Here is a 21,313-nt window from a genome sequence, read left to right as displayed (position 1 = left end):
AAGGTGATACGCTAGAAGCGGAAAGCGGGTGTCCCGTCCGTCACGAGGAGGGGACCCGAAATTGCGTCTTCTGAGGTACCCTAATCTATCGTGCAGGCAACCGTCCTTCTTCTTTCGGTAGTATCAAAGCGTGGAAACCAAGGTGGGGAACGTTTTCGCTTTCACTAGGGATCCCTTTCTTGTTGCAGCTTGTGTTAAGTGAAGGGGTGTTGCCCTTGGAAGGAAGGCCCAAGCGGCGGAATTTTTTGGATCCTTGTTTGTTTGCCGCGTGCGTTGGTATAACGGGGGCTTTGGGTGAGTGGGATATATACCTGTGTGACGGGCGATCAGGGTATAAGAAGCTTTGGGTCCGGGTCTAGACTAACATACGTAGTCTTGACATTGGACTACCTCTTTTACAACCTCGTCACCTGACTTCGATATACACTACAACCGACAGCATTTCATTCAAGATGTTGGCCACGCTCTTCCTTCTCGCCGCCACCATAGCGACACCCGCAATCGCAGGCATCCAGCAATCCGACTTCAGCGGCATCGGCAACATCTACGTGCTCAAATCAGATAACTGGCAGACGGCCACCCCCAAAGCCACAGTTGGCTGCCTCGACAACAACGGCAAATTCATCTCAGAAAAGAGCCCCTCCAACAAATGCGGCGTCTTCTCCCGTCTAGACGATTTCCCCTACACGCTCAGTACCTCAAAGGGAAACTGCACCTTCGAAGACGACAAGCAGGACAAGAATACGGATAGTTACTACGGGAAGACGGATTCGGCGTGGAGTTGTGGTGAGCGTGTCGCAGACATTTATGACCAACTATATACCATCGTACGTCTCCTTCTCCTTCCTCTTAAACATCCGATTACCCTGTTCCACTCGCTAACCAAAATCAGAACGGCTTCCCATACGTCTTCCTTTGCTTCGGCGACGTAGCATGTTTCTACGACGCCAAACACACACCTAGCTCCAATGAGGTACTCCCATTCTGGCAGTACCGCTGGGGCTCCCAACAGATGGGTATCACGCCCGGCCACGTGCAGTTGCAGCTCATGTGGAAGAAGATTGATGACTTACCGGGACGCTCCGAGGCAAGCGAGTTTCTAGGGCCTAGGGTAAGGGTTGAGGAGGGGTCGCAGATCCCGTTGTTGGGAAAGAAGGCTAGGGTTTGAATGCTGTGTGTGTGTGTGTGTGTGCAGGTTGGAGGAACTGAGGGTATATATATAGCTTGCTGTGTGAGGTTTTCTTTTTCTTTTCCAAAGTATATGATATGGGGGATTTTGATTGTTCAAGGTTAGGTTTTTGTGTATATGGTAAGGGGGGTTTTTTTCTCTCTCTCTTGGAATGATCGGAACAAGCGAGTAGAGAGGCGCATGAATGTCGAGTCAAGGTCCAGAAATTTTAAAAAAAAAGATTAAGAATTGAGCATGTGTACATATATATATACTGCACTCTCTGTATTCGCTATCCCATTTTCAATCACATATTCCAAGCCAATTTCTTCTTCTTCTTCTTCTTCTTCTTCTTCTCTTGAAAGAAAAAAAAATCTAATGATGGAGACTTGGGCCTTTTCTCCATCGTACCATTAATCCTTTCCCTTCACCCCAAACCTGATATCACCCTTTTCTACCCGCTTTTTTCCATGCATACTTGTACGACGTTCCGTTGGTGAGTGGAGTGTTGCATGTAGTCTCCATCACGTAGAGAATGATGCAGAAGAAGGTGGAAAAGAACAGGGAAGACGAGGAGGAGGGGGAAGAAGGGGGAAGAAGGGGCGTCTGTTTGGAATTTTGATGTGGAAGATGAATAAGAGGTAGGAAGAAGGAGGTCAGGATTGGAGGAAGAGATGTAGTGTGTTGTGTATGGGACGGGTATGAGAGAGGGGGATGGTGTGTGCGGATATATTGGATTAAGGGTGTTTGGGGGGGGGGGGCGAGATGGCTGGGGATTGGTAGTGTGGTGTTGGTATTCAAGGGGGGTGAACGGTGGTGGTGTGTTGTTTGAGGGTGGATTTGTGGGCTGTTGAAGGGATGGGTTTAGTATTAGACGGTGATGTAACATTGTAACTCCTCCTTCTTTTTCACCATGAAGATAGCAAACACCACATCAGATTTTCTTTTTGTCACTGCATCACCATAACCCCATGAAATAAACTTCAATCTTCAATTTGACTTTTTTTGCACGTATCGGGATATCGTTAGTCCCATACACGTCCCTTATCGCATCTTCAAAGACTCCTATCAAGATAAAAGAAAAGACTCCAAAAAAAAAACCCCCGGTTCTTTCCACACGCCGCGCTAAATCATGACCGACTGCACTCTCTCGTAGTAAGAGTCCAAAAACTCCTTCGAAACCAGCAAACGATTAAAAAGAAGGTTCCCACCGCGCTCATTATATATATGAAATCACCTCGATGCTGACAATTGCGCCGAACAAAGAAAAAAAAGATCCAGATCCGAAACCAGCAAAGAGTTATAGAAAAAACGGAGATGACACCTTCAAACCATGCAGTGTATTGTCGAGCGAGTAGAAAAAAAGGGAAGAAGAGCATGTCTAATCCGAACGCGCGCGCCTTGTAACAAGGGGGTATCAGAATGATTGAGGTTGGTACGCATGTGCTGTCAAGTTCGCGTAAAACGACAGGAAAAAGAAAAAAAGGACGAGTAAACTCGTCTTTTTGTCCGAAAAGCCCAGAGAAGAGGCCAGATCCTGCTGGAAGTAATGGTTGGGCGATTGGAAGCAGAATGCCCGATCAGGATTAAGGAAAAGTTGGTGGTGGGATGGATGTCGGGTGGTGCCCGAAGAAGAACACAGTAAGTGAACCGGTCGTTAGACATCGTAGCTAGGAAATAGACGCTGGAATGATGGGAGGACGCAGATGCAAAGTGTAAGAAATGATGTGTTGACAAGTTCCCGCATGGATTTTGGATTTTCGTTGCTCGTCCTTGTAAGGTGGGCGGCTTTGGAGATTGCTCCGGCAACAAATCGTTCGTAATACTTCTTAATCAATACAGCGGCCACCATCTCACTCTGGTCTATCAAGATTGACCCTGAGACTGTACTCGAGCTTCTCCTTCTCGCAATACTCGTGCAGGAACTTCAGACCAAACCGGACAGCTTGAATGGGCGTTGTATCTATTCCGAGCGGGAGGAAATATGGACCAGACATCTTGGCGCCGCTCACTTTCTCCGGCTCACGTGCTAATTTGGCGTTAACTTCTCGACCTGCATATGTCTTCTTGTAGATGTTTTGCAAGTCCTCAAAAGGCAGAGCGATTCTTGCTTCTTGGTAGTGGCGATTCATCTTCAATGTGTGATCGGAGAGAAGGGCAAAATTTTCAATGTGCTGTCGAGCGGATTCTGGGTGGTTGATATCCTGTGGCGAGTCGTGAGATTTAGAACTGCTGAATCGTTGTGACACGTGAGTGCAGATTGCAGAGGCAATGACAGAGCTAAGGTAGGAGCGGAGACCGTCGAGATGTTGAAAGTCTCTTGTGCATCTGGAATACGACAGACAGAGCGGTAGCAGGGTCTTCCATGTCTGCTCAACTTCACCGGCACGACCGCGGAGGTTTAGCGATAGGTCTTGAGCAAAATATGCGGCCATGTATGCCCTAATTGGTCAGTCAGCCAGTCTAGCCAAAATTGGTAAGAGAGATGAACTTACAAGATACACTCCAGGTTGGTAACGGCAGCTCGCTTTTCGTCCTTTTTGCTGCTGGCGGTGTTTAATATCTTGGTTGCCTCGTGCTTCAGAGCGCGACCTGTTTGGTTCAGCTTCGCCGACGTCTGTCCAAGCAAGGAAATGTCGATTTGCTTCTTGTTGTTCAGGGGTGCGGATGTGGGTCCGGCCTTGAGCTCCGCTTTGGAGCCGGCGGGAGTCGCACCGGAACGACCTGGAGTTGCTTCGTTGCTTTCGGAAGATTGAGTGCGAAGCATGTTTATGGATCTGATGTCCTTCTTGGGTGTCGGGTGGAGTGGATTGCTCTTCTGTATGGAGGGTTTTGCTGAAGCCGCTGGAGATGCCGTGGTCGGTGCAGAAGTGACAGGAAGCTCATTCGTTGAGCTTGCCCGTGGGCGCTTAGCGGGAGGTACCGCCAAGGAGCCATCCTCCTCAGTTCGCAGTCGTTTCTCCACGACCTTGGCACTTGCCGGGGTTGGCTTTGCACTGGTGGTCGGAGTAGAGGTGGATGCTGGTGTGGTTGGCTCTGCCCGCCGAGCAGTGATCTTGGGTGCTGGCTTCTTCTTGATGACAGGCGGATCAGTAACCTTGGGCTGGCTATCTGTCACTGTAGATTTTGGCGTGTCGGTACGTTCTTTCTTCTCGGCACTTGAGCGCTTCGGGGGCAGGCGTAGAATTTGGCTTACAACCTGTGCCTTTGGCTTTGAGAATTTCAGTTTCACAATCATATTGGCATGTGTTTGTTGTGAGGGACTGACTGGTTCGGGGTTTGGCGATTTGCCGTTTACAGATAATGATCGTCCGCGATTCTCAGTCTTGAGAGATGCGCTGGACTTTTGTGATGAGTCGGGCAGCACAGCAACGGGCGCACTCTTGATATCCGACGACGATATAGATACGTCCGAGTCTGCGCGCTTCCGTTGGACCTCTAGCCTGTCCAATTCGGCTTGCACATTGGAGGGTAGCGTGGGCGAAAGAATGGTAGGGAGGCCGTATGGATTGCCAAGGGGTTCTCGAACAGGTGATAGGAGTGGAGGCAAGCCGTGCGGTGTGGAGTCTGAAGGGTCGGACTTTTCCACGTGGCTTTTGTAGCTGGCAGTGTCGCTCTTCTGCGAAGTGGAAGGAGCCCGGGGGCGCGAGCTGACTTGAGGGGCCTCGCGCGTCGCTTTGCGATCGTTGCGCATAGCGTTGGAGGAGCTGTTGTATGTTAGCAGAGCAATTGCGTCTAGAGCGGTGTACCCACGATCTCGGCGATCTGGGCTCGGCCTTTTGCGTGGGTGCAGCGAGCTTTTCGGACTTGGTAGTGCAGTTGACCTGATCTGACGTATTTTTGGTGGGCGCGCGATTGGACAAGCTGGACTTTGCACCAGAAGCAGCCGCGCCGTTGACCTGCTTGACTTTGAAGGCTGACAGATTGGGCTTCTTCTTTGTCGGCTGGCCGTTTACAGTTTGTGACCGTGGCGGCTCCGGCTCCGGCTCCTCGTCTTGGCCGGCTTGTAGCTCGAAGCAGTCCTGGCATGGCTCGCGGTAGAGGTAGGTTCTGTACTGAAGGTGCTCTTCGTCCGGGCGCCACAGCCTTCCTATCATCCAGGCATTGGCTTGTTGCTGTGAATGATAGCGATACGGGTCCAGCGAGGGAGTAGAGAGTATGTAGGGCGTAGGCGGCACCGCGACCTTGATGCGCTTGACGATGGTATCGAGCAGGTCTAGCTCTTCCTGGTCGTTGGCCGAGTAGCGGGAGCGCTTGAGAGGGCGGGAGGGATCGCCGGGGTGCTCAGCTGCATCTGGGCCCGTCATGGCGTACTAGCTCGTGGGATTGAGGGTGGGGGATGTCGCGCGTAGTGGGTATGTCGCAGGCGGGCGGCGGTATGTGCAGTGGGACGAGGTGCGGGAGCGGGGGAGCATTAGAGGAAGCGCTCAGCCGGGACGAGGGCTTCGTATTCAGCGCGCACCAGCACAATAGGATCCAAGGCGTGCGGTTGTTGGTGATGTTGTGGTGAAGGCCTCACCCGCGGTCACGTCGCCGTTGGTGCTGGCGGTGGTGCCTCGGGACCCGCCAGGCTCGGATGGAGGATTGCTGGGGCACAGCGCGATAGTGACGACGGCGGCTATGGACGTGACGGGGTATAGAGGGCGATTTGGCGTTTGCGACGGCACTGGGGGGAGAGGAGCGACATGTCAAGGTGGACATGTCTTGGCATAGAGGCTTGACGTGCGCGCGCAACGCTTCCAGCTCGTCGGAGCCTCTGCGCCGGCCATTGGTCGCCTGCCTGGCACCGACACGCTCTGCTCCACACCACATCACCCGCAGATCCCTTTAGTCGTGCGCCATTGCATTGCATTCACATGAGTACACGGCGTGTCCACGATACACGGCATGCAGCCACGCCTGGGGCTGCAACCCTAGCATTGCCGTCTTTTCCATCATCTGCGCCCGTCGTGCTGGCTCGTTGTCTGTGTTTGCGACGTGCCCTGTCGTCCTAGACCATAGGTGCGCATGCCATCAACCAGCTGCTACTCTACCTGCACTACACTACACTACATATTTACAAAATAGGCTGACGACCCACAGATACAATCCTCTTCACCAGCCACATCTACGTAACAGGAATGCCCAGCCGCATTGTTGCTGCTACTACTTATTTTTCCGTCGGCAGAGGGCAAGGGTCCGCGCCTTGACAGCGCACGTGACCGACAGGGCAGGGCCTTGTTGAGCACAAGTAGTGTACACTCCGACACGCCGTGTAAACTGCATTCTTCAAACTGCATTCCGCAACACTACTCATCGTGGAACCAACAAGACCAAGGCTGCCTCGTGGCAAAGGCTTGTGCAAGCCTTGGTCTGGCCAAGTATCGTCTCTTCGTTATATGGCCGCTACATACCTGGCAATGCACTGTTTCTTCACACAAGCATTCAAGGGTGACTACCTACTCACAATTCCTCATCGTCTGTCTCATCATCCTCGGCGTGGGCTGTTGCGCGCGAGGACTTTGCCGTTGCATCCTTGCTTCGCGTTGCTACTGCCCTTTTGCTGAATGGCAGGACTCGGGGCGGGGGAACGCCCGTAGTCTCTGCGCCTTCCGCTGTGCCACCACCATGTGCAACCTCAGAACCACCCCCGACTGTTTCGGATGATCTCGCTCTTTGACGTGGGGCGGAACCAGTTTCTTCGTCTGTTTCATCATCAGACTGCTCTGGTGTTACAGCATCTTCTACTTCTACTTCTTCTTCTTTTTCTTCTTTTTCTTCTTCGTCACGTTCCTCGTCTTTTGCTTGGTCTATCTCCATCTGATCGCTGTCCGACTCGGGCTCTACTAGTTCAGAAGCTGGCTGCGCTGATTGCGACGAGGCTTTGCGCTTACTTGTTCGTGATGCGCCTGCCTTGCGCCCTCTGGTTTCTCCTCTCGTCGCTTGAACAGCGGTTGCTGCAAAGCAAAAGTCAGTCTTACGAATGTACCTTGGACACCAGACTGGCATTACCTGTCGTCTGGGCAACCTTTGCACCAGCCAATAGGCGGTTTTGGTCTCGGATCTTCCTCTTTTTGTCATTCAGCAGCTCCATAAACTGCTGCAGCATGACAGATTCCGCCTCATTCTTGGTTTTGATAAAGTCATCGAGTTGCGCGGTCAGCTTGGCAACGGTGTCTTGCTCGCTACTTACGCGGGCCTCGAGTTTGGCCATGTGTTGCAATGTTTGTGCGTGTGCCATGGCGGAAGCGCGGGCCCAGTCGAACGGATTAAACTCAAACTCATCGTCCTGGGGTAAGACGATCTCGCCCAAGGTGACCTACACGGGTTAGGCCAGGCTTTCTTGTTCGGTCGTTCAGCTAGCCCACCTTTATGGTTTGAACGTCCTGGCGGAAGGAGATGACTAGTGTTCCACTCTTCAAAGTATACACCATGCGGACGCCGTGCAAGAGATGGGCATGTTGGCTTGCAGGCTGTTTCATCAAGAGGAAATGAGACAAAATTGTCGCCCACTCGTCATCGGTCCCTTTGAACTTGTGCTGCAATTCTGCAAGATTGCGGTGCCGAACTGGGACCGGGGTTAGTCAATGAACTTTGTACCTGCTTTGCAACAAGGGCTTACTGGAAGCAACATATGGGCTTTCGCCCTCGCAGCCAACCAGCCTAACGTCGAGCGGATGGGTGCCCTCGTGCAGGACCTCAACAACAACCGCCTCGCCGCGGCCATCGGCAGGCTCGACGGGGACGATGCAGCAACGAGTGGGCATTGCTGGGGCGCGATGCGTGAGGCGTGATGTGCAGAAGCTAGGCGGTGCTGCGGGAAGTTAGCCGGTAGGGCAGGTTAGGACGCTTGCAGGGCCCGGTCGAGGATCTGAGCGGGTCCAGGGCGGGAGTTGTCGCAAGCGGAGCGGGTCGATGAAGTGCTCCTGAACAGCACCAGGGACTGGCACCGATTGTTTAGCAATACGGCTTCCGGGGTGTTGAAACGGCAATTAATTGACCATGTGAGACGGCAGGGCCATGGGGGTTTATATTGCAGGCTTTGAAGAGGCAGAGGCAGGCAGCATTGCTCTGGGCGTGCGTGGTTAGGGTTTAGTGTTTGTTGATGTCCAGGCATCCGTCCTGCACACGAGGCACGCCACCAGGAGGGAGGAGTCAGGGTCTGACGAGGGCTAAGGCCAGAGGGTGTGAGGGTGTGAGGGTGTGTGGGTGTGTGGGCAGGGCGTGTAGTATATGTGTCCAAGTAAAAGTATATGTACGGATGCCTTTCCCTCGTTGCTTTGATTTTATTCATTCATGCACACACACACGCGCAAACAACTCTGTACACAAACAATAACAACAACAAGGACATGAAGCAAGCAAGCCTACCACTGCACCAGCAACAACATTGGTTCGCCAGCAATCCGCATGCCCGTCCGTTGTTTTTGCCCATCGCAGCCAATTACCAATACCCTTCTCTTACTAGTAGGCCGTCGTCGCTGGCGTCGACACACCCACACAGGCGTGGCTAGCGGGCGGACCACGGGGCGCGCCTTCCTTGAGCTGCCCACCGCCTGCCTCGCTTGTGCTGCAGGAACCTGACAGCCCAGTGACCACCTTCGTGGCCCACCCCCAACCTCCTGCATTGCTCGCGAAGATCCTGCATCCAAACACGACAACACGCAATTGCGGTCATTCGCGCTGCCCCCCGAGCATGGCGGCCAACAACCGCTCCTTCGCGGCGCGCATCGCCTCCATCTCGTCCAACAGCTCCAGGATGGAGTCGTGGGACGACGGCGACTTCGACGACCGCTCCGACGGCCTGCTCTTCAAGAACTCGACGGTCCACTCGCTCTCGTCACGCATGAGCGTGCGATCCGAATCAGAGTCCCAGGACGACTGGCAGTTTCTCATCTCGCCCGACGACCAGGCCACAAACGCCTCTGCCATCACCTCGGCCGCAAAGCAGGCCGGCATCCCCATACCCGCAAACGTGCCCTCGTCCGCCCTGCTAGGGGGGTCCATCAAGAGGCTGGGGAAAAAGAAGTCGACCAAGAAAATGGAAGTCGACGACGACTGGGGCAACGACCTCGAGCTGCCCGCAAACGCCTCCGAAGGACTCAAGCTCAAGACGCTCGCCGCTCGCCCGCCTGCTGACGATGCCGATGATGACCTCGACTGGGGCGAGGGATCATTGGGCATCCGCTTTGCAGGCACGCGACAGGCCACTCGCGGCGGCCGCAGTTCCTCTGTCTCCGCCATGAGCCCCAGTCTGGGCAGCTGTATGACCATGGAGAGCGAAGAGGACGACCTGGGCGGCCTCGTCTTGCCCACCGAGCCCATGGACTTTAGCGCCCGTCTGGAGAAGCTCAAGAAGGCCGACCACCTACACCAACAGGACTCAACACAGCGTGCACCCGAACTATCTCTCCTCCCACCTCTTCAACTCGGTCCGACATCTGCCCCAGCACCTACGTCGTTCCCTACACAAGAACCACCCCTATCACCCACCACCGGTCCCGGGTTCTTTTCACCCTTGGGGAGCCCCAAGGCTCCATCGCCAAAGTCAAAGCCAGCTGCTGAGCCGGAGGAGGATTTTGAAGAGGGTTTCGAGTTTGGCACTGGTGAAATTCTGGACAGCAAGAAGCTCACCTTGAACAAGAACATTGTCGTAAAGAAGACCACCAACAAGGCCAATGCGCCACACGCCGCCCGTCCCGCGACCACGCTCACCTTTACCGACCGACCTACCATGTCGAGAATTCCAAGGCCACTACCTTCCATCGCCAGCCGCACCCGGCTAACTCCCGTCTACGAGACTGGCGCCTCAGCCTCGAACCAATCGTCAAGGACCATGCCTACAACTACTAGCGCACAGCTCCTCCGCGCGAAGCGCTCTGCTCCTGTTCTTCGTAACATAAACTCTACTCAGCCACCTCGCATGCCCTTCATTCCTGCTGGTGGTCCTTCCGCTCAGTCACACCACGTCATGGCCAAGAGTACTTCACAAACACATCTTCGTCGTGACTCTGACTCTCGTCGTCCCCTCTCTCCTTCTATGCGGTCTTACTCTCGTTCATCTGGACATCAGAATGAGACTCCGAGCCGTGCAGGGGTCCGACGCGATTTGGCACCCTCTGCACTTGCGCGCAACCCACCCCCAAGGAAGCTAACTCAGCCCCAGCGCAAGCGGAACTTTGGGGATGGGCACGAACTTGACATGTTTGATGACCTACCCACCTCGGCTACAAAAGAGAAGCAATTCGAAAAGGTCCCACGTAATGTTGGCAGTAACAAATCCTTACGCACTCAACCTAGTAATTCCCGCCTGCCCATGCCTGACCGCATGGCAACACCCCAGCCTCAAACTCCACGAAGTCCGCCTAAGACAGACAACACTCCACGATTTGCTCGAGATACTGCTGCGAGTAGGAATGCACGAGAGCAGCGATTGGCAGGTACGAGGTCAAGGGCGGATGGCTCTGTTTCCCAAAGGCCAGTGAGCTGGGCTGCTCAAGTCGCCTCTCGCAGCCCTCATTCTAGCCCAAATCACAAGAAGAAAGGCTTAGGGCAGAAACCTCAGTTGATCCGCCAGATGACCCAGCCTCAGTCCTATAGTATGGCACTCCACCACTACTGCCCAGCTCCCACTGACCACTATGTAGACGAAAAAGGCATGACTTATAACCCTACCCTACAGCGATGGGAAGGTAACGAGGAGGAGCTCGTTTCCTTCTCCCACCCTAATACCTCCACTACTACTCTTGCCTTGACCACTGCCAGTACACCAACTTTTGCACCCCCCTCTAACCAGACGGGTCGCCCACACGATCGTTCGCAGTCCATCTCGCACATAGCGCTCTCGTCTATTCATGCTTCTCAAGCACACAGGAGCTTCTCGGCACGGGCAGCAAAACTTGCCCAGCCGCCAGCGCCAGCACCAGCGCCATCCCCGCCTCGACCTGCATTGATATCACAAATATCAGTGCCTCGAAGTGTGCAATATGAAGGCCGCATGGTGTTTGATCCTGTCAAGATGACCTGGCTCAAAGCCCCTCGCCCGATGAACGATGCTCGCTCACCTTCCGAAGTCGACGAGGACGAGGACCCCTTTGCTGGCCTTGAAGACTTGAAAGACAACGAGAGCGTTGCTGGCGGCAACGGTATGAGTGGTACCGGCACACCAAACCCCGAAGATCCCGCCTTTGTAGGCGAAGAGTTCGACGTCGGTCCCAGTTTCATCCGCCGCCAACGTGACGAAGAAGCCATCTGGCGCCGTCGAGTCGAAGGCTGGGTCGGCGGCCTCCGCGACAACGGTGAGCATCCTGGCGGATGGCGATGGGCCATCCGCGACTTCGCTGCCAGCGCGCCTGCTGGTAATCCCGCGTTTTAACGACCTTGTATATGTGCATCCGCATTTACGATTTTATGATTGCATCCAAGATTCCCTCTTTGGGCGCATGTTGTGGAACTTTGTTTCACAAAAAGTAATGACTTGCTTGGAATGTCTATTTGAGATATCCCCCCGGAGTGTTATGAAGGGCGTGTTTCAATGCCGCCTCACTCTTACGACGCATTTTACGACTTAATGACGGCATGACCGTATTACAGATGGGGCTTCACTGCTCGGACACATGACTCACGAAATTTCCTTTGTATAATGATCTGCGGCGTCTGGGTCATCTTCATTCAGTATATAAGAAAACATATTAATACTACATTGCTGCTACACGTCGAGCATGAAGACTGGCTGGTGGTGTTGGGGGAGCTAGCCAGTTTCGCCCCTATTGTGTGCAGCTTCGTGGCGCCATTGTCGCCAAGTCGATGCGTCATGCTATTGGCGCCCTCGGAGTCATATTTGCGGGGCCGACAGCTCACATGCCCAACTCGACCCGCCGACCTGTCAGGCGTCACCGCTCCTCCCTATATCTTATAACATGTCGCTCTCCAACGACCCAGGCCATTACTTCCAAACGACGTACCGATTTTGCCCTTGTGCTTGTGCCTCTTGATCCCGGCTGATATCATGTAGCTCGGCTCTTGAGGAGACAGCCCGCAAGGCTGCCAAGTCGAAGAACACAAAGGGCAACCCCACCAAGCTCCCATCCAAGATCCTCGCCGTCATCGCGGATCCTCAGGATGAGCACCATGTCTACGTAGCTGAAGCTGCAGGCAGCGTGAAGCATATCAATATTGAAGTCGGTCAGACATCTGCTTCCACGCTCCAGCTTCACCGCTGGACGTGATGACAGCGATCAGTCGCTAACTGCTCTTCTGACAGACTAGCAAAGTCGTTGCTACTTTTTCCGGCCCCACTGCTCCCCTGACCTCCATCGCCGTGTCACCAAAATCCGGTACGCTGTTTGCGGGCTGCTGGGACAAGTCGATATGGTCCTGGTCACTCTCATCTCGGAAAGTGTCCACCCGCTTTCAAGGCCACAGTGATTTCGTCAAGGCCATCATATCCTTTACCTTGAATGGCAAGGAGGTTCTCGTCTCAGCCTCTCAGGATGCGAGCATCATAGTGTGGGATGTAGCTGCTGGAAAGAAGCTTCACACACTCAAAGGACACACGCGTGGTATCCTTGCTCTTGCACTAGATCCGGTTGATTATGAACCTGGGAAAGACGCCATCACTGTCTTCAGTGCCGGAAGCGATCGAGAAATCAGACGCTGGCAGATTGCATCTTCCTCAGCTTGCGAAATCCAGCCGTCACCAATCATTTCCCACGAGACTAGTATCGATGCTCTGCATTTCGATACTGATGGTGATCTATGGACCGCATCAGCAGACAAGACGGCAAAATGTCTATCCAGAGGCCGAGATTGGGAAGAAGATTCCAAGTTTGAGCACCCTGACTTTGTTCGCGACGTCGTGATTGACGAAGCTGGCGGGTGGATCGTGACCGCATGCAGAGACGAAGAAGTCCGTGTATGGGAGAGAGCTAGCGGCAGATTGCACCACACTTTTAGTGGGCACTTCGAAGAGGTCACAGGACTTCTCTTGATGGGGCAGCGTCTAATCAGCGTCAGTATCGACGCCACAGTGAGACAGTGGAGCCTGAAGCCACAAGAGCTTGCCAAGGCTATTGAGGAAGCTGAGAAGGAACGACTCGGAGAAGAGACCGCAAAGGAACCAGAGCGAAAAGAGAGTCTAATGACCTTGGAAGAAGAAGCAGAGCTCGCTGAGCTCTTAGAAGATAGCGATTAGACATCGACTAGCGAGCCGACGACCGGACATACGTTACCAAGGTTTGCTGGGAAATTTCGATCCCGTTTGTCCGGTCGGCCCCTCTAGGTAAATTTCGAAGCGAGACGACTGGCTGAGACAGTCATGTTCCCTCCCACACTCCGGCGGTGACTAGCTCAAGGATGAACTTGTCTAGCTTTGCAACTGTAGCTTAGGCTACACACCTTCCATCTTTACGAGGGATTCTCGGTCTACGAGAAGCATCAAGGTCGCCCTGCTCACAGCTCAATCTTAGCGCCAATGTTCGTCCTGGGTCTGGAGACAGTTTATCTGTCCTCACGCTGGCCGTCTAATGCCGGATGTGGAGCGGAATCATGGTTGACTTCCCCGTCTCTATGAAGAGAAGCTTGGTATTCCCCATTTTCCTATTTTGATTTGACTAGTGGTGCTGTTTACTGGCGTCTAGCACTCGTGCCATGGAGTTCGCCAGCACGGGCCTACAGCTCACCTTTCATCGACATGTGATCAACCAACAAGCGGCGCGTTCATTTTCACAGCAAAATATTCCTGGCCAGTTCACCCCTCATCCCCCCCAACTCACCTCACTCAGCCGTGCATACCATCTTTCTTTGTTCTCACAACTATCCTTCCTTACCATTTCCTGAACACGCTGCCATCGTCTGCCGAGCTGGCCTTTCGGCTTTCGTTGAACCGAGTTTGGATTTTTCCAGGCGTGCAACAAAACCCTTCGAGTCTTTCCTCCGACTACCTACACGAACGGACGTTCCGATCGATACCCCGCGATGAGCCAGTCTCAGCCTTTTTTTTCTCGAGCCATGTCGTCACCAAGGGTGATGCGTGCGGACCGTAGACAAGGGAGAAGCTACTTCACGCCAGGGAGCGTTTGTCGCAGCCCCGCTACCAGTGTCGCCTTTTCAGGTAGTCGCGTGTAGAAGATACCAGCAGATATGGAGCATCATGCTCTGACAGACCATTTGGTCCATGGTTTAGTGTCGTGCGAGGATGCTTCTCCCTTGTGCCGGTGAAACCACATGTAGGAACTCATGGCTTTCGCCATGAAGGTGAAAGCACTGTTCTTGAGCTTTGTTCTTTTCCGTCGCTTAGTATTCTTTCTAAGCGCGCGATGGTGGAAGACAAAGGATATGAGTTTCATATTCATTCTCAACGTGTTGACTATGACAGGCCTTCGGTCCTTGGCGTTTCGTTCAGCGTACAACAAGAATCGGCTGGCACGGTCAAGTCTGGTTTTTCGAGAACGGCATAAGACGTCGAATACAAGCGGGCGATCTTTCTCGGAGTGTCCAGTTTTTGGTCGGCAAACACTCAGAGGGTCTTTGTCATACCGCGCCCGCATCGAGACACCCACTATCTACTGCGCAACAAGGTCTGACCATGTTGCGCCGTAGAGGCGCGAAGCAACAGGGTGCAGCTCGTCAGTCAAGGTGAATTTCCCCCGCCACCAGTGTTGTTTTTTCAGACATCGAGTGTGGAAGATGCCTGCGATATTGGGTCTTTTTCGGAAGACTCTGACAGACCACATGGTCCATGGCTTTCTTTGGCTGTCATGACTCACCTCTTCAACATCGACCAGGTCCAACGAGAAATGCCCAACCTGAGGCAGCCCACTAACTTGACCTGTGGGAAACCCAGGCCAGATGACGTGAGAGCACTTTTGCGGAACTACAGAGATATTCGGAACCTTTGGTCCATTCCGGCTCAATCGAGCCTCACTTTTCGTGCTGGCGCTTTGAAGACCCGGCCCACCTCCAGCACGACAAAGATACAGTCCCCTATTCAGGGGTTGAGACTGGTTTGCTCCTTGTTTTCCATTCCGGCACGAGCTTTGGCCCCTCGCACTCGCTCGCCCTCACTGGTACCAGGTAGAGTATGCTTTTCTCACCCCACGATGGTTCGCGTGAGGAACCTGTCTGTCAGGGAAAGGCTTGCCTTATCCCCGCCATCAGTATCATCCTTCTAAGGAAGATGAGTATGGAAGATGCCTGCGATATTGAGCTTCTCCGGAAGTCTCTGGTAGACCTTAGGGTCCACGGCACTTTGCTTACAGGCACCCTCGGACGCACATCCCCCGATGTCTTGGCTATTGTGCAGACCCCTCCTCCCCCACCCTACTTTCGTGTCCAGGTGCCACACTTTCGGGTACGCCCGCTTCTTCAGGTACGCCTGCTTCCTACGGGTACGCCCGCTCATTCAGGTCCGCCTATGTTCCGGATAAGTCCGCTTGTTCAGGTCCACCTACGCCACATAGGTTCGTCCGTGTGTGCCATCGAGTCGATGTACGTAACTACGTCGGCGTCTTGTTCTGCAGGGAACGTTCGCGTATCCCCGCCGCCAGTGGATCGCTTTTTAGGGATCTGTGCGCGGAAGAGGCCTACAGATGTGGAGCTCAGCGACTGCTTTCGAGTGGCTGCTGGGTCTCTGATAGACCGCATGGTCCTTGGTTGAAATGCAGACAAACCCCCAAATCACGAAGCCTCGGCCGTGCTAAAATTAGCACGGCCGAGGCTTCGTGAGCTATTTGGAGACACACCGTGATTGCGGTGTTCACACTTGTAAAAGTGTCAACACCTCAACCGGTATTTTTGAGTTGGCCCTTGGGCTTTTCTGAGAAACCTTTTTTCCGAGAAAACACTTTTTACCGCCCTTTTGGGTACTACCGCCCTTTTGGGTATTCTGAGAAAAAACTTTTGCTCTTCGGAGCTTTCTGAGACCTGTCCGATTTTGGGTATTTATACCCTTTGAGTCGATTCGTCGACAATGGCTGTCATGGCCATTGGTAAGGTATGCGGGGCAGCTGCTGGCTTAAATGCTTGCCTGGAGAAGAAATGAGTCGCGGCGTTCTTTTGAACATTGGCGTGACTGCAAGAGGTGGACGGGCGGTAGAAGTCGGACCCTTGCGCCTCCTCGTGGTGCCGCCTGGATAGTCGACCACTCTCTTACATGCGAGAGAGTGGGAGATGAACTAGATGCTTGGGACGCAGCGTAAGTTCTTTTGATTGTGATTTATTGAGATGGTCTTTCAGCATCCTCACGTTGATGCTGGGAGACGAGACGGTTGCAACATGGGCTCGAAGACTTAAATGTGACTCCGGGGGGTTAGTGGAAAGATCAAGTTGGGATGTGGGAAGAAGCAGAGAATACCTGTGATGCGGACAATGTCTTTTTTATACTTTTGGCTCGACCATTGTAGTAAACGCAAATATGATCCAATCTCTCCCTCAACTCATACATTTGCTTGCAAAAATAAACTTTGCAAGACCTCCCTCGATGTTCGTGAGAAACATTTCCCACTGGCGCTAAGAACATGCAGAGCACTCACACCTACTCTTCCTCTTTTTTCTTTTTCAGCTTTGTGTTGGAAACATTTTCTCGCATTTTTCATCGTCCTACATGTAACGTACGCAATAAAGCGTAGTCTTAATTTGTCTACATACCAAAACTCCCAACTTCGATCGAAATGATTTATAAACATAGTAACCGTTCACCTCTTTTCGATCACGAAATTTCCAGCCCTCTTAAGCGGGGTAATCGTGAAGAGAAGGGCGGTTTGATCGAGTGGAGTGCATGGGGTGTAGACTTGAAGAGGGTGGAGCGCATAAGTAATAGTGAAGTGCTGGATTTCTGGGAAGGCTTGGGTGGGTTGGAATTGAGGGGGTATGGATGATGAGTGTAGTGTGATCTGGCTAGCCACTGATTTAGCTCTTCCAGCTGGCTGGGATGGCCTGATGTAGCAGTGATTCTTGAACCCTATTCGATCGTATTTCTTCTTTGCAACTGAATATTACTTGGGGGAACGGATGGGAATATGGGGCTATGAAGGCTGGCGGATAAGTCCAACGCCATCGCGTGAGAATGGTTGGAAATCAGCGTAGATATGATTGATGGAGATCTATTGTGACTACTACACCATTGCAAGTCCCGAACTAAAAAGAAAGCATAATCAAATACCATACCACTTGCATCAATCGTTCTGGAACCAAGCTTCTCCCACCATACTCTTCGCCGAAGCCCTATCCTCCGGCTTCCAGCATAGCATACTCCCTGCCATACTCCCAACCCTCTTAATATCCTCCTTACTCAAATCCCGTCTCTTCTACCCATCATAATACGCTTCCTCTAACCACCCCTGAAGCGACCGATCCTCATCGTCCCCCCGTGGCGTCGCACGCCTAGGCCACTGCTCCTGCCAACGGTGCGGCATCGTATCACCGTTCAGTTTGAGTATTTGGGATACGAGAATCGGAGGGGTAATTAGGAAGGTGTCGAAGAATGGTTGGGCGGTTATGAGCTCGAATAACTAGATGTTTATTGTCAATTCTCCTTATCGTTTGTTTTTGGCATGGGGGAAGAGTGGGATATGGAGGGTGGAGGGAGACGTACAACGCAGCCCATACTCCAGAGGTCGATGCGGTGATCTAGGGGGTCGAAGAAGAGGATCTCAGAGGCGCGGTAGTAGAGGAGGGTGTGGAGGGTGTTGGGAGGAGTGGTGGATAGGAAGGGTTGACCGAAGTCGATGAGTTTGATTGAGGTGTGGGTGCTCTTTATGATGATTCAAACGCCAGCACTCTTCGTGATGATATGCTGCGAGAGCGAACGCTTATTCTGGAGAGAGTCATGCTTTTGTACGCCGCGTAGGTTGGGTTGCTAGAGGTGTCTAGATACCCAGAGTGAATGGCGAGGGAAGAGATGCCACGGAAATTGATAGCTCCCTTCAGTGAATAGCGACGAGGAGCAGGCGTAGAGAGTGGGGTATTGCAATGTTTTAATCGAGCACATGTGGATCAGGGACACCTACAGGTTACGTGTAGCGTTGACCACGATAGCAGTGAACTTGTGTTCTGATATTTCAGACAGGTCCTAATATTTGAGAAGTATGGCAATTAGCAAGCATAGGTATAAGAAACTAATGCGCTACTCGGTTTCGTTTTCTTCAGAACTTCTGTGGTTCTATGTGGTGGGACGTTCCATTCACCTACAGGAGCGAGATTGACAGTCCCACTCATTCCTCATTCCTCATCCTTCCACCGCTGCAGCCATAGCCCTTGGGCAAAATCCATCAATCTATTAGCCCGTATCTGCATCATAGCACTCCCTCGCTGTCTACTGTATTCGCAGACGTCACCAAAAACGTCCTCAAGTCTGCCTGCATTCCCACCATCACGATCGAACGCGCAACGAAGACGCTGCTCTAATGCTTTAGTATACAGAGGATGAAATTCGAAATCGTTCCAACAAATCATCTCAATAAGTACACCGACTCTGCGCCTGAAAGCTTCGTATTCGTATCTTCGCTTCCCTTTCCCGATACAGATGCGGCGCTCCGAACTCCTAAAGATGGTCCTGATAAGCCGCTCAGCGTACTCCCAGAACGACGATGCACAGCCCCCTAGCCTTTTTCGTACAATGTTCTCTTCAGCAAACAGCCTAGTCATGAGTTGTCTCCAGTCGAGCGCAGCGCGCGCTTTGTACGGCTTGCATTCGCCATCCACAGCATGGAAATTGGCATCGTCGAATCGCGTTTCAGCACTGTTGATAAACGTGTACCGTACATCTGGAGTATTGAAATATATAACTTGGTTGTGATAGTTCTCGTGCTCTATGTCGGCTCGCCACAAGTCCATGTCAGCGTAGTTGATTGCGCGGTGTGCTCTTTCTCGCCATTCTGAGTACGACATATCTCGGTTTACTTCCTCGTATCCGTCGGTCGAGCTCAACGTCAAGGTCAGTGGTGAGGACTTCCATGTGCTGTCTGCGGCCTGCAGGTACGGGGTCGCGATGATGTTGGGCTCCGTGTACTCGAACACGGATTCTGCACCTGTCCATTCGATGTGGAGAAGAGGGATGAATGTAGTATAAAACACGCGCTCTGCTTCATACCGTATTCCACGAGCGACTTGACGACAGGGGACCCAGAGGGTGAAGGGGTCGTCGATGTGTTGTAGGATTTCAGCCCAGACTTCGAGGGGGAAGGTGTACGCCATTGTGAGAATTTGCCGTGTTTCAATTGAGGATTAGAAAGAGAAATGCTTTCAACAAATACTTCATTGGCACAGACTAGGTGATGAGTCGTGGGGTAAGGGCAAAGTTTATACAATGGGGCTGTGTGTAGTGTGGGATAGCATGAGGCAGATACCAGGCAGAAGCCAGAAGTTGCTGGGTGCACCCCTGTGATGTACCAGAGTGTGCAATTGCACGATGTGAGCTAACTGATTGCGAGAGCATCGACTCTACTTCATTCTCTGACGTGAAATGATCATGGCAACAGAACTCATACTCGTCAGCATAAAGACTCTCCTTGCATCATACCAGTATGTGGCTGCTGAAGACACGTCGTAGATCACGTGTTTTCGCGTTTAGCGCGTACCGCTAAAATAGGCTGCTTATCTGCCCCCACATCTTGTCTCCACTTTCCCTTCATAGAGGTCTTACACAAACTGATCATAGTTCAATTGGGACAGATTCATCTCGATATCTTTGTTCTCCTTGCCATTGACTCGTACAATCCTCATTTTGGAATCAGAGAATTTGAAAATCACAATGACTGCCAGCACTCCATCCAAGCCATTCCGCTTCCGCGATCTCCCTAGCGAAGTAAGACTATGTGTTGGTGTGCTTACAGCATATGCTGATGTAGCTCCAACGTTTTCTAGATACGCAACAAGATCTACCGCATCATCTTGTGCGAGTTCGATCACTCGCCCGGCGAATTCGGTATTGTAGATGATGACTTCATGGAAGACGTACTACAATTGCCCCGCGTCGAACATCGTATCGAGACGTCCATACTTCGGACATCGAAAGAAATATACCGCGAGGCTTACGATGTCATGGTGAAGACCAACCGTTTTGTCAAAGTAACATCGGCGGAGGGTATGCCTGTTGTAGGTGCTCTTAGTGGACAGCAGACTCCAGTGGTCACTCAGGAAAAGTTTCTTGTCGACCAGTTCAAAGGGTATGTACTCAGTGTACACTTTGGCCTGAAGAAAAAGCGAGACAACGGGCCGTCGAGAAATTCGGCTTGGTATGAGCCTTTGACTGCCATGGTATTGCATCGACATCTGGACAAACTTTGTCAAGGTATCAAAGATGGAGATGCACACTCACCAGGCTTCAGTGAGTCTCTGAAGATCTCAATAAGAATGGCACCCGTTTTGGACAATATACGAAGCAACAACATGATGCCCACCTTTGATGGTTTCTTCTCGGAGAAGATGCAGAAGTCCTTGTTCGCACCCCTGAGAGCCAATCTCCATGGTTACAAAGGGGTTGAGGTCAAGGGCCATGTAGATAGCGCCGTCGCAACAGCTCTGCGTCAAGATATTGCAAAAGATCCATCCTCTGATCCTGCAGCGGTCCTAACCCAGTACATGGCTGCAAAAGAGGAAGGAACCCGTCTATTCCATGATGGTCAAGTCGAACTTGGATGTTTGAAATGGCAAGACGCCGCAGTCGAGCTCGACATGTTGATCGTCTCAAGCTCTTGGCCTGGTCTTGTTCGTCAAGGAAAGGAGGAGTTCGTTGCGCAGCTTGCTCAGGTCTATTTTATTATGCGTCTCAACATCATCCACGTCCAGCTTTCCAATTGGTCGAAGAGTTCCTTCGTCGCTGAGGTACTGGCCGATGATTCACTGAACTGTGCCTTCAATTCGCTTAAGCAAGACTATTGGATGAAGGGATATAAGCACGCCGTGTCTGTCGCGCACAAGGCGAAATACTACTTTCGGTATGCAACCTTTCTGAGGTTACAAGCAGACCCTGGGAACAAAGAAAGAGCCCTAGGATTCATCGACCTGGCTCTGCGGAAGCAACCTGGAGACCTGGGTATATTGAGAGAGAAGGAAAAGATCCTTGAGTGGATGAGGCAGTTGTGACGTGATTTGAGTTGATCAGCGATGATATGGGTCTAGCAGTGTCAACTTAGCTCGCGTTCCCGATAGCAGCAGTGTACTTTGGAG

The 21,313-nt window shown here is 52.3% G+C and overlaps 9 protein-coding genes across 9 annotated transcripts; 5 read left to right on the top strand and 4 right to left on the bottom strand.

Moving 5' to 3' along the window:
• Positions 1-452: 452 nt before the first annotated feature.
• On the top strand, positions 453-1,168 carry COCMIDRAFT_85945 (uncharacterized protein; the record flags this gene model as incomplete). The annotated part of the gene is made up of 2 exons (XM_007686360.1): positions 453-827; positions 893-1,168. The coding sequence occupies 2 exons, from the start codon at positions 453-455 to the stop codon at positions 1,166-1,168; spliced, it is 651 nt and encodes a 216-aa protein (XP_007684550.1).
• Positions 1,169-3,021: 1,853 nt separating this feature from the next.
• COCMIDRAFT_86011 (uncharacterized protein) lies at positions 3,022-5,475 on the bottom strand (the record flags this gene model as incomplete). The annotated part of the gene is made up of 3 exons (XM_007686359.1): positions 3,022-3,610; positions 3,664-4,875; positions 4,922-5,475. The coding sequence occupies 3 exons, from the start codon at positions 5,473-5,475 to the stop codon at positions 3,022-3,024; spliced, it is 2,355 nt and encodes a 784-aa protein (XP_007684549.1).
• A 1,135-nt stretch (positions 5,476-6,610) lies between these two features.
• On the bottom strand, positions 6,611-7,914 carry COCMIDRAFT_85870 (uncharacterized protein; the record flags this gene model as incomplete). Its single annotated transcript, XM_007686358.1, has 4 exons — positions 6,611-7,104; positions 7,160-7,466; positions 7,516-7,715; positions 7,770-7,914. 4 exons carry the CDS (start codon positions 7,912-7,914, stop codon positions 6,611-6,613), a joined length of 1,146 nt encoding a protein of 381 aa, XP_007684548.1.
• Positions 7,915-8,843: 929 nt separating this feature from the next.
• COCMIDRAFT_33616 (uncharacterized protein) lies at positions 8,844-11,522 on the top strand (the record flags this gene model as incomplete). The annotated part of the gene is made up of 1 exon (XM_007686327.1): positions 8,844-11,522. One exon carries the CDS (start codon positions 8,844-8,846, stop codon positions 11,520-11,522), a length of 2,679 nt encoding a protein of 892 aa, XP_007684517.1.
• A 544-nt stretch (positions 11,523-12,066) lies between these two features.
• Positions 12,067-13,340, top strand: COCMIDRAFT_33615 (uncharacterized protein; the record flags this gene model as incomplete). The annotated part of the gene is made up of 3 exons (XM_007686326.1): positions 12,067-12,107; positions 12,162-12,327; positions 12,411-13,340. The coding sequence occupies 3 exons, from the start codon at positions 12,067-12,069 to the stop codon at positions 13,338-13,340; spliced, it is 1,137 nt and encodes a 378-aa protein (XP_007684516.1).
• Positions 13,341-16,581: 3,241 nt separating this feature from the next.
• Positions 16,582-16,830, bottom strand: COCMIDRAFT_85852 (uncharacterized protein; the record flags this gene model as incomplete). The annotated part of the gene is made up of 1 exon (XM_007686357.1): positions 16,582-16,830. One exon carries the CDS (start codon positions 16,828-16,830, stop codon positions 16,582-16,584), a length of 249 nt encoding a protein of 82 aa, XP_007684547.1.
• A 409-nt stretch (positions 16,831-17,239) lies between these two features.
• COCMIDRAFT_85931 (uncharacterized protein) lies at positions 17,240-17,464 on the top strand (the record flags this gene model as incomplete). The annotated part of the gene is made up of 1 exon (XM_007686356.1): positions 17,240-17,464. The coding sequence occupies one exon, from the start codon at positions 17,240-17,242 to the stop codon at positions 17,462-17,464; it is 225 nt and encodes a 74-aa protein (XP_007684546.1).
• Positions 17,465-18,364: 900 nt separating this feature from the next.
• Positions 18,365-19,339, bottom strand: COCMIDRAFT_2202 (uncharacterized protein; the record flags this gene model as incomplete). Its single annotated transcript, XM_007686290.1, has 1 exon — positions 18,365-19,339. The coding sequence occupies one exon, from the start codon at positions 19,337-19,339 to the stop codon at positions 18,365-18,367; it is 975 nt and encodes a 324-aa protein (XP_007684480.1).
• A 556-nt stretch (positions 19,340-19,895) lies between these two features.
• COCMIDRAFT_85905 (uncharacterized protein) lies at positions 19,896-21,229 on the top strand (the record flags this gene model as incomplete). The annotated part of the gene is made up of 2 exons (XM_007686355.1): positions 19,896-19,949; positions 20,009-21,229. 2 exons carry the CDS (start codon positions 19,896-19,898, stop codon positions 21,227-21,229), a joined length of 1,275 nt encoding a protein of 424 aa, XP_007684545.1.
• Positions 21,230-21,313: the final 84 nt, after the last annotated feature.

This window comes from Bipolaris oryzae (genome assembly GCF_000523455.1).
Source record: "Bipolaris oryzae ATCC 44560 unplaced genomic scaffold scaffold_18, whole genome shotgun sequence".
NCBI lineage: Eukaryota > Fungi > Ascomycota > Dothideomycetes > Pleosporales > Pleosporaceae > Bipolaris > Bipolaris oryzae.
This window is presented reverse-complemented; position numbering and strand designations above follow the sequence as displayed.